This window comes from Zalophus californianus, chromosome 10 (genome assembly GCF_009762305.2).
Source record: "Zalophus californianus isolate mZalCal1 chromosome 10, mZalCal1.pri.v2, whole genome shotgun sequence".
Classification (NCBI taxonomy): domain Eukaryota; kingdom Metazoa; phylum Chordata; class Mammalia; order Carnivora; family Otariidae; genus Zalophus; species Zalophus californianus.
Window position 1 is genome coordinate 11,759,342 of NC_045604.1, and position 11,057 is coordinate 11,770,398.

The 11,057-nt window shown below is 55.0% G+C and overlaps 1 protein-coding gene across 2 annotated transcripts; it reads right to left on the reverse strand.

Moving 5' to 3' along the window:
* Nucleotides 1-320: 320 nt before the first annotated feature.
* Nucleotides 321-9,612, reverse strand: HLX (H2.0 like homeobox). Of its 2 annotated transcripts, none has more exons than XM_027614055.2 (5): nt 9,507-9,612; nt 4,919-8,354; nt 3,971-4,150; nt 2,998-3,182; nt 321-1,165 (listed from the first exon to the last, which is right to left on the reverse strand). In XM_027614055.2, exons 2-5 carry the CDS (start codon nt 5,508-5,510, stop codon nt 677-679), a joined length of 1,446 nt encoding a protein of 481 aa, XP_027469856.1. In that variant the 5' UTR covers nt 5,511-8,354; nt 9,507-9,612; the 3' UTR covers nt 321-676. The 2 variants fall into 2 exon arrangements, with proteins under 2 accessions (XP_027469856.1, XP_027469857.1); XM_027614056.2 differs by lacking the exon at nt 9,507-9,612 and adding an exon at nt 8,596-8,694.
* Between the last annotated feature and the right edge of the window lie 1,445 nt (nt 9,613-11,057).

An 11,057-nucleotide genomic window follows, 5' to 3' on the forward strand; every position in this document is an offset into this window, starting at 1 on the left:
GGGTGGAGAGGCCATCTGCCCCAGAGGCCTAATAGATTCTGTGGCCACAGTGGCCCTCTGGCCACCCTCAGGGTCGTGGAGCACCAGTTCAGTGGTGGGGGAGCGCAGGCTGGCCAAGGAAGCCTATGAATTCTAAGCCCGACGCCAGTCTTTGCAGCAAGGCGGCCCCGAGGTTGCAGCACTCCCCCCTCCAAAAGCACTTGTCCCCCACCTCCAGCTGCTGTAACCTACAGTGCCCCGAGGCTGAGGTCCGGATGGGAGATCCCCGATCTTAACGACCACACCGCCCCAGCAAGCCAAGCGGCCTTTACAAACCGTAGTAAACATTTTATTTACAAGTTTGTGGCGCCCTAAGTGCAGCTTGTCTTTGCGCCACGACCCCGAGTGCGGGGAGAACTGTTGCGTCCAACACTTCACAGTGTGAACTGCTCGCGGCCCGGGAGAAGTGTTTGGCCGGCGCGGGGTTCTCAGGCGGGGGCACTGAGCTCCCCCCCCCCCACCCCGCCCCGGGCTCTGGGCACCAGCGCGGCAGCGACGGGCAGGTGGGACCGTGGGCAAGGCCGCCGCGGCGTCTCAGGCCCCGGCCCCGCTGCCAACACAAAGCAGGCGCAAAATCCAGCCCACCCTGGGAGGCTGGGGGCGGCACGCGGGCCCCGGGGCCCCGGCCTCGTGCAGTCTACAGGCCGCCCAGCTGTGCCTGGGCGGGCTCGGGGCTCTGCGGAGCGCCGCTGAGGGTGGGCTGGGGCGCCGGCAGCAGGTCCGAGGCGCCGCCGCCCCCACTCCCCGCGCCGCCGCCGCCGCCGCCGCCGCCGCCAAGGCTGGCGAAGCTGAAACTGCCGCCGCCGCTTCCCGCGCTCCCGCCGCCGCTGGCCGGGAGGAGGGCGCCCGCGGCCGAGGCCTTGATGACCGTGGTCTGGTGCAGAGACCGCTCGGCCCCCTCAGTCCGCTCCGTGTCGCTCGGGGCCATGTCCAGAGACTCGGAGTCGCTGCTCTCGCTCTCGGCCTCGCCCTCCGAGCGGCTGAGGCTCCGCTCCTCCTGCTCGCCGTCGGCAGCCGCGCCTCCGCCCGACGACTTCTCGCCCGCCTCCTTGTCCTTGTCCTTCTGGGCCTGGGCCTCCTTGGAGTGCCGCCACTTCATCCGCCGGTTCTGGAACCACACCTTCACCTGCGCCGCAGCACGCGGGGAGACAGGAAGGGACACCGACATGAGACGTGGGCTCTCGGCGCTCGACTCGCGTGCAGCCTGGAGCTCCGGTCCCCCGCGCCTCTACCATGGACCAGGCACTGAGCTCGGCTCAGGGGCCGAGGGGCAGCCCAGGGAAACAACGACATCGCCGGGGACCCTCGCCTAAGGAACCCGCGAGGGCTGTTTCTCAAAATGTGGCCCTCCAGACCTGATCCTGAAATGACCTGGATGCTTGTTGAAAGGCGGAGTCCTGCGCCTCGGCCTCAAACTAAGGGCAATTTCTGCTCTAAATCGATGCTTCTTAACCCCACTTGAGCCAGGACTCCCCAAGAATCTGATTAAATTATGGACCCCTGGCTCAGAAAAAAATGTACCCAGGATTTCAAGGGTTTGGTGAACCAATGTTAAGAATTCCTGCTAAGCGGGTCCTCTCCTCGACTGCCACCACCCAAGGCAAGTTTCTACAAAAGCAGTTCTTCTTAAGGAGAAACCGTGGGAAGCACAGAGGGGAAAGAGGGTTCAAAGAGTTAATCCCAGTGGGGTGGGGGCACTGCTGGACCTTCAGTTGAAGAGCATTTCCTTGGCATGTGTGTACTCAGAAGCTGATAAGGACCCTGCCCCTGCCCGGGATAAACTAATCCTTCTGCAGGCTTAGAAAATGCTGGAATTAAACCTGTGCAAAGTGGAGGAAGGGGGTAGGGATGGGGTGGAGAATCTATATAAATATATACAATCCCCTGGGGGACCCAATGCTGTTCACACAAGTTCCAGCTTCCCTTTTAAAAATAACATCCACAGCTGGTGGAAAACGGCCGGGCTCTTCCAGTGGGTGTTGGGGAGGGGAGTTGTGTAATGGAGGACAGAAAGACAAGGGGGGGTGAGGGGGGCCCTTAAAGGAGCTATGAAAAGGTGCTTGCCTTTGACTTCTGCCCTACTCAGAACACTGAGCACCCAGGGAGCAAAGGCCCCACTGCTGCGGGGTATGGAAGAACGGTTAACTCTTCTATTTCCAAAACCCCCAAAAAAGTCCAGTTCTTGAATTGGAGGAAAGAAAAAAAAATTGGACTCAGAAATTGAATTCAAACACGATAGATTGGCCATTGTCTTGGGGAAAAAAAAAAAAAACCAAGTAGGCAGAACCTGCTGAAATGCTCTTGGGTATTCTAAGAAAATCTTTTTTCCTTTCTCTCTCTCACTCCCCACCCCTCCCCCCCCCCCCGGAGATTTTCTTAGGAGCTTCTGCCGTTAGAAAATCGGACTGACTGGCTGCTGAGGAGTGCACTCCTCGCCCTGCTGGGGCTAAGTCATTCCGTTTGAAATGATGTTTTCACTTCCTCACAAACGGGGATTTCACAATCCAGCTGCAGCAGAAGGAGGAGGAGGGAGGAAGGACGGGAGGAGGGAAGAAAAAAAAAAACCCAACAACAATCTCTTGACTTTGGATTTTTATCTCTTCTGAAATAAACTGCCTCCTACAGGGAACTGCACTGCAGTGGAGTACATAATTATTATCTCCTGCGGCCTATTTGCTTTCTCCGCGGTTCTTTCGCCTGTTGGCCAAAATAAACATGCAGTGCTTGTTGACATACATCTTTGGGGATGGGCTATCCTTTCCGTCCTTCTCTCCCCCCCCCCCATTTCCCTCCCCCCAGACTCAAGTTTCGACGCCTACACTGTCTCTTGAAATTCAAGACCTTGCGTCTCCGCGGCAAAGGCCGAGTGGGCCGGGGTGGAGGGAGGCCTGGGGCTAGGCCGCGCTGCTGCCCCCGACCCCGCGAGGGAGCTGCGCGCGGGAGCCAGAGCCGGCTTACCTGCGCGTCGGTGAGGCCTAGCATCGCGGCCAGTTGTTTTCGGTCGGGTTTGGTCACGTATTTCTGAATCTCAAACCTCTTCTCCAGGCCTTTCCTCTGCAGGTTGGAGAAGACCGCCCGCGACCAGGAGCGCTTCCTCTTGTAGGTCTGCGGCATGGTGTCCTTCGTGAGCACGGCGTAGGGACCTGCCACCGGGCGGGAGCGGGAGCGACAGAAAGACAGGAGGGCCACGTCAGTGCCCCCCGGTCCGCGGCCTACGCGCCCGGGACTCACCGTGCTGCTTCTAAGTGTTTTGCGTTAAACATTTGGGCCCCCATTCAGAAAGCCCTTCACGCAGACGCGCAACGGCCTCCCTACGGAGGGATCCTACAGCTCTTAAGACTTCAGGCTTAAGGCCTAAAGCGAGTGTGGCGTGGAGAAGCCCCGCGCTTCGTCGATTAATTCCAAAGAAAAAACATAAACCTAACGCGTGGCCTTTGGGGCATGCGAAAAGTAGGCGACACTGTCCCTTGGGCCTGAAGGATGGAGAGATGACAGCTTTGACTCTCGTATGTGTACGTGTGTGTACGTGTGTGTATGTACACGTTCTTGCAAACGTGCGAGCAAACGGAACCCCCTTGGGCTAAGTCATTCCTAACTCTGTGTTGTGTTAACACCTCTTGCTGCATTTTCAAGCCACTCTCTGGAGAAAAGACTAGGGAAAGCCCCTTCACCCCACCTCGCCCCGCCCGCCCACGTACACACTTTCTCGGCACCCCCAGGTCCCCCACCGCTCCCACCCCCGCCCCCCCGGGAGCCGACCAAAGAGTGAGCTAGCTATCTGAGAACTCTTTCGGTTTCTGTCTCTGGACTTGGTAGCCTCCTGCACCAACTCCGGGATTGCTGCACCGCGATGGCCACGTGAGCCGTCAGTACTCAGTTTTGGGCCAGTCGACCTGCCCCGTTAGGCCGTCGCTCGGGAGGGTTTCTGTACCTGGAAACGTGTCTTGAAACTGATGCTGAACTGAATTCCTCGGGTTCGAGCTTAAGGGGCTCAGGATGGCAGAAGCCTCGTTAATGGGATCTAGAGACGCGAAGAACTGGCCGGCGGAGGGCTGCAGGCCGGGGAGGTGCACCCCTGCGGGCCGCCCGCTGGTTAGCAGGGATGTGAGGTCTGGAGGCGAGGGAAAAGAAGAGCTGATTACACCTCGGGCAAAGCCACACTCTCTCGGACTGAGTTGTTCCTCCCCTCCCCCTCGATTCGGTTTTCCCGGAGCGAAGTCACGAGAGACCCTTGTCTCGGCGCCAAAACCCCACTCTCCCGACAGTGGCCAAGGGGCGATGCGCAAAATGTTCCTGCGTGTAGCCCACAGGTCCACGTCTACACATACAGCAAGGAAGGGCTTTATATAAAATGGCCAAAAGGAAGTCACTTCCAGGTGCTTGACTAGAATTCCACAGACCTACCTCCGCCCCAGTGAAGGAGCCCCAACTCCGCTTTCTCTTGGGAGCCCGGGGTCTATTTTGTTTACCTACATTCCTTGAGTGGAATTTCACTAGAAATCAGATAAATGGAAGGGAAAGTGTTCCCCAAAAGGGCTTTCCCTGTCAAATTAATATAGTTCTCCCTCTAGATACATGATTCAAGAGGCAGATGATAGTCATTTCAGCAAATATTTACACCAACGATTTTTATGAATAATGATTCTGTGACGTGTGTTTTTCAAGCATCCCTGGAATCTTTTTTTTTTTTTTTTAACGCAGAGCAGGTGAGTTTTAAACCTAACGTTTCACAGTCTTCTTACAATTCACTCTCTTCTCCCTCATTTTACCGGTTTGTCCTTAATTGTGCAAATACTCAAAGGCATTCCAAATGGCCCTGGGACCGGGGAGTGCGCCAGGGCCGTGGCCAGAGGCCTGCAGCCTCTCGCCCAAGACCTACCTCTCAGCGTGTTGCCTTCCTTGACTTTGGGGTCAAATTCTGCAGACAAAATGCGGTCAATTCCAAATTTGAGGTCCTTGCTAGATGGGGCCGGGGCCGAGCCACTATGCGGGGGGTTCGGGACCACCCGCGCCCCGGAGACAGGGGGCTGCAAGGCGCCAGCCCGGGGCGCAGGCGGAGGCTGCGGCTGCTGCGGAGGCTGTTGCGGCTGCTGTGGCTGTGGGTGATGGTGGTGGTAGGCGGCTGAGAGCGGAGACAGCCGCTGCGGGAAGCCAGCCGGGACTTCGGAGGGCGCCACCACCGGGGTGGGTCGAAGCGGGGATCTGGCGGCAGCTTGGAAAGAGGCGTGCGGGTGAGCCGAGCCCAAGTGAGCGGTGAGGGCGGCGGCCGAGGCCCCCGCCAGACCCTCCGCGGCCGCCCCCTGCTCCCCCACGCCGGCGTGCAGGATGTCTGCGATGCAGAAGGAGGGTTTCTTGACCGCGGCGGGGTCCAGGGGGAAGGAGCAGCCGCCCGGGCCGGCCGAGGAGCAGTAGGCGGCCGACCAGAGGCTGAAGTTGGAGGCGTAGAAAGGAGCCAGCCCGGCGGCGAACATTCTGGCTGGATGAGCCGAGCTGCCGCCGCGGCCCGGCCGGGCCGGGCCCAGTGGGTGGGTGGGTGCGCAGGGAGGAGCGCGATGAGTCCCGGAGGCAGCGGCAGCCCAGCCGAGAACGATCCGCTTTCGCTTCTCCGTCCGCACTGAGAACAGGACAGGGAGCCCTAGCGCCACCGAGGGAAGAGGCGAGGCCCAGATCCCGGCCGGTCACAGCCTCGGCCCCTGGCCTCACTTTAAAGGCGGCGCGGCGCCCGCGCTCCCCCGTGCTGGAGGCGAGCGAGGGGCGCTGAAGCTGCTGGGCGGGCGGGGGCCGCCGCTCCGCACACGCCAGGGAAGCCGGGGAGACAGGGGCTGGGCACCGAAAGGAAACCCAAACAGCTAAGCCCTAAGAGCTAAATTTAAAACAACAACAATAATAATCCGTTAGTTTAAAAAAAAAAAGTAATAGGAGGAAAAAAAAAAAAAAAAAACTCCTCTCTAAAAACTCCCAAAGTTTTGGCAGGAGCTTCGGAGTCAGATCCAGGGTAGGACCTCGATCCGAGTGCTCATTGGCCATCCTCTTCACCAATGGGAGCAGGGAGTAGAGGGGAATTGGGAAAGAGGGGCGTGGCCGAGGAGGTGGGCCACGCCCCGGCCACGCCAAAGTGTTTGCTGCTGCCGCGTGGGCTGAGCGGGGTCCCCTGCGTAGGGGCCCGGGCGGCGGCTCCAGGGAATTCTGACTCTCCCCTAACTTGTGCAGCTCCAAACCGACATCGGACATAGAGAGTTGGTCCCAGCGCCGGCGCTTGCCCAGAGAAGCTGGTGCTCCTGTGTAATTTCACGGGTGCAAAGTCCGCCTCTTGGAACACGGGGGCGACCCCCTAGGTTCCCTCCTCCTGACTTCACTTGGGCCTGATTTTTCTTCACTCGGCCTTTATCCCGAAAGTTGGTGTCCTCATCCTTCGTGGGCTCCCGTTGCCAAGCTGCTCAGCTCTGAGCTCTGGCTCGAGAAAGCTGGGGTCCAAAGTCACCGCCCAATTTAGCACCGCGTCCGTGGCGCTGCCTCCGAGATCCTCAGGGAAGAGAGGAGGCGCGGTTCGCAAATTAGCTTTAGTCCAAGCTGTCACCCAGTGACAACTTGGACGAGCAACTTTTCAAACAAAATAAGATGGATGTCTCCGAACGTCTCCCTTGGACGCAGCCAAACCCTCCCCCGAGCCTCAGACGACAACCAAACAGGCCGCCGTCCGAAACCCGGGAAAGCGGCACGCGCGTCCCCTCCGCTGCCGCACCTTGTAGGAAATGTCGCCCTCCCAGCTCCACCACAACCCCAGATCACGTGGGGTCCATTGTTTTGCAAGTGCCCACAAGAGCACATTTCCTTGGGGTTAAACACTACTTTCAATTCAGTGACTGTTTCCCCAGGAACCCCTTGGGCCTGGTCGCAAAAGAAGCTGCAGTGGAGGCCGACGCCTTCCATTCGTGCTTTGGGTCTTTAGAGCGCAGGGTGGGTGTAGTGGGGGTTTTCTGCAACATCAACATCTCTATTTTAAGAATTCCTTCTCTTTTAAATTACAGTCAGAATGGATTTCCCCACCCCTCTCCCAAACAAACCACAGGCCACCCAGATGAGCTCTTCTTGCACATTTTCAGGAAGAAAATAAAATAATAACAATAATGAAACCACGAAATCTTTTGTTTTCGATTGCCCTAATAAGCATCTCCTAATTGATCTTCTGTGCTTCTGAGGCATGTCTCCCTCCCGGCAAAAAAAAAAAAAAAAAAAACTTTTAATACAGTTGCATTAAAGTTTCTGTGACTTCTTTTTTTTTATTTCACTTCAGCACTAAGAGGTCTTACCAAATCAACCCAGAAGGGCAACTTGCCAGGCCTGGGTCAAATTCAGGTTTGGGGCTAATTAAATTTATTTCTAGTGGTTTCTGGCCTCTTGTTACAGATGCTGTCATTTTAAGCTTTTGACTTTCTCCTGGAAAGTAATCACTGATCAATCACTTCCGGCCATGCAGCACTGGGACATTCTCTCCTGCCTGTCTCCTGCCCAATGCCTCCATCCGCTCTCTTTCTCTCTCCCTCTCTAGATCGCTCTTTTACTAAAGGGTTTTCGAGCCTTGCTCCTTGCTGCAAGGACAGAGGTGTTATTTCCAGAGATGGAATGGAGTTGTTGGATCGCCTGAGGATACGGGCATCTGCGGCAAGAGATCCAGGAAGACCAGTCCGGTTTCTAGACAGAGGCAAAGGAGTGACGAGTGTAAGGCCACATGGGGCATTGGACCCTCCTTGAAGTGCACCAGTGGAGGTGTTGCAGGCAGGGGCCGGGGACTATGGCGAGACTCGGCTGGAAGGACGCGGCCTTCACAGCCCCCAGGGACAGTCATCAGCGCGAGTGTGTGTGGGGACGGCCATAAATCCCCTTTTCTTCTCTTTTCTAGTGTCACTTCTAATTCCAATTTGACTGCAAACATTTAAATAGTGGCGCCTAAGTTCAAACTCAAGGTTCTAAAGGCGATGTCTTTAGGCCTCACCCCTGCCTCTCGCCCCCAAATAAGACACGTTCCTGGGAGGGGGGGGGGAGTGGGCGCGGGATGCAAACTAGAAGGAACGCTGGCACTCCGGGTGTCCCGAGGCGTCCACGACCCGCATCTGCAGCATTTCAAGGCCGGGGCGGAGACGAGGCCCGGGATCGGGGTTTTCCTGCGGACTCCTAGCCCCGCCGCGCGCTCTTCTGTGTCCCCGAAAAGGCCCGCGGCTTGGTTCTAAATTGCAACTTCGCGCGCGCCCCCTGCTCTTCCGGGCCGTCGGCTCCATTGCAACCGCGTCTGCGCCACCCGGGCCTACCCCGAGCTCCTGGAGGGAAAAGCAAAAAAGGAAACCTGTGAAGCGACGCCCTGCTTCCCCCACCGCCCCCCAACACACACCCTCTTCCTCGGGATCAGGTCTCGCCGCTGCGGGCCCCTCGCCCTCTTCTGAGCCCGCTGACTCTCCTCGTCCTTACTGCCCACCCCTCAGAACCAAGAAAGCAGCAGGAAACCCCGGGCTCGCCGGAGTTCAGGTCATCTCCTGTTTTTTGATGGGCTCAAACTCGTACTAAATGAGCGGATGTGCCTGCGAGATTGGTCTCAAAATAGAAGCGGCCTTAGTATTTTAGGATACTGCAGAAATCCTTATTTCTTCCGGAGAAAAACTCTATAATGACTCCTAGCACTTCCCCTTTCAATATTTGTGCAACTTTATCTCCACTGACAAGTTGCTCGGGTGACGCAAATCCGCCCTTGTGTATTACAACTACCAAAATAAATTCGCGGAAATCAATTCCCTTCTAGCAATGAAAATATAAATATACAGCTGCGACTTTCCCCTTTAATCTTTGCTTTCCGAGCGGCTCCGAGCTGTGGCGAAATGAACTGGTCCAGAGCAATTGAGACGGGCGGGGAGGCCCTGGGGGCAGAGGAGAGGGCTTCCCGGGGCCTGGTAGCCACGAGGCTCCCGGCTCCGGCAGGAGTGGAGAGGGCCTCACTTAACCGAATTAACTTGAGCTTAAATGTGGCTGTGCTGTCTTTGAGGAACCTCATCTGTAAAGACAATTTCGTCTGAGGCCGCCAAGCTGTGCTGGCAGATTACAATTGAAAATAGAGAGCAGCAGAGATAGGGGTTTCTGATCAATTCTCATGGCTGTCTTTAACACATTCAACTCTCCCCTTCTCTTTTGCTGGGTAGACACAGCCAAAATCTATTTCACCATACTGGGAATGGACAATGCCAGGTAAGGTCCCTTTTATAATGGAACAATTTTGCTTATGGGGATCTAGGATTGAAAGAAGGGGCCTAAATCAGAGGTTAATGCATTGATCGGAGCAAGAGATGGGTCCCCTTACCCTTAGGTTGTCCCTGTCTTTAGAGCCCCCATACTGAAATCACCAGTGCAAATTCTTGTCCTAAACCCAGAGACACAGATACACACCAACTGAGCATATAACCTCAAAGAGAGTGACTGCTGACCTTTGTTTATTGCAGTGACGTAACTCCGCAAGGGTTTAAGATGTCCAGATCTGCTATCTGCTTTTGTTTTTCCTTTTACATGTTGGACAAAATAATGTGCAAAGCAGTTGCTTTGTGGACTTGGGACTCCCCTCCTCCTTTATTTTGAATGTTATTTCAATCTCGGTACCTCCTGGTTTCAAAGAAAAAGAAGGAAATAATTAAATATTCACAGTCAGAAAGAAAAGGAAACATAGCTTACCCAGCTGAGGATATGAGAGATTTGCAGTAATGCAGGAATTTGCATATATTCTGCTGTCATCCTGCCAGTTCAAGATTTATAGACTGTGGGGCTCAGCGCTCACATTTAGTGGTGGGTATGGGAACTCTGTTCCTTTTGGATGCTAGATACTGGAGTTTAGGACTCTAGAGGCTACACACACACACACACACACACACACACACACCCTGGATTATTCTAAGCAGGCCCCAACTCCCTTTTCCTGGAGACTTTAGTTCTTCTAGAACTAAATAGAGTTCCAGAGTTTTTCTGAAGATAGTTAGACTTTGATATGGGGAAGAAAAGGCAAACAACAATGTGATAGGACCACAAGTTCCATAGTCACTGATTTCTTCCTTTGCCTTTTTCTCATTCTCCAGGTGTAGCAGACTGGTAGGTAGCCAACTCTTTATGAGATCATGGCCATGCCCTTGACCCACAGATCCGGCTTCAGAGCCTCAGAAAACCTTCTGGGTCTGATCCCATTTGCTCTTTCCTCTCACAGAGTTTCTCACACATGTCCTTCCTTCCATTACTAGGATGTACCACTGCACACATGTGTACCAACCCCCCCAAAACACACACATATACACACATTTATGTGCTCACTGGGGGTCTTAGAGACTGGGCAGAAGGGCAAGCAAGCAGTTTGGGGTTTGCTCCTGTTGCAAAGAGCTACTTCTCTGTCTCTCCAAGTCACCTTCTCCTTCACCCCCAGCCAGGAAAGACCTCAGACCTCATAAAACCTAATAGTAGAACCCATTTCAACATGGCGCACCGCAACATAGACTCAACATATATTTGCAGTGAAATCATATCCCCATAACAGTGAACTATGAGAGGCCATCTTTAACATAAGATTTGGTACTTCATTCAACAGGTTCTGTTTGGTTTCTGACACAGCACCTGCCCGCTCTCAATGCATTAGCCTTGTGGAAGCTGGTTTGGTTAGCTGAACTATATCTGAATAGCTGGGGTTTGGTCTCTCGTGAGTGAGCCCAATGTTAAGGTAGGAGAAGAAGGTGTAGGTGAAAAATCATGCATTCAAAGCAACTCTGGTGTTGAGAGGGAAAGAGGAAATCACTCCCAAAGTTATGTTTCTCTAAACAAAAAACAAAACCTTTCTTTCCTTTGAGATGAGTCTTCCAAGTAATAGCACAGGTCCTGAAGACAGAGAGGGACACGGAATTGTCCAATTCAGGAATGGGAGGGACCCTTGGAAGGGAGAGGATCCTGGAGCCAATGAGAGTTCCATAGGTAGAGCTGGAGGGTTGTCTCCACCTCTTCATCCC

Excerpts from the sequence above, each read along its gene's own strand:
- HLX (XM_027614055.2), bottom strand. The coding sequence starts at position 5,510 with ATGTTCGCCGCCGGGCTGGCTCCTTTCTACGCCTCCAACTTCAGCCTC. Across the intron at positions 4,151-4,918 it reads GGAAGGCAACACGCTGAGAG|ACCTCACATCCCTGCTAACC; the intron begins GTAGGTCTTGGG and ends CCTCGCCTCCAG. Across the intron at positions 3,183-3,970 it reads GTTTCAAGACACGTTTCCAG|GTCCCTACGCCGTGCTCACG; the intron begins GTACAGAAACCC and ends GCCCGGTGGCAG.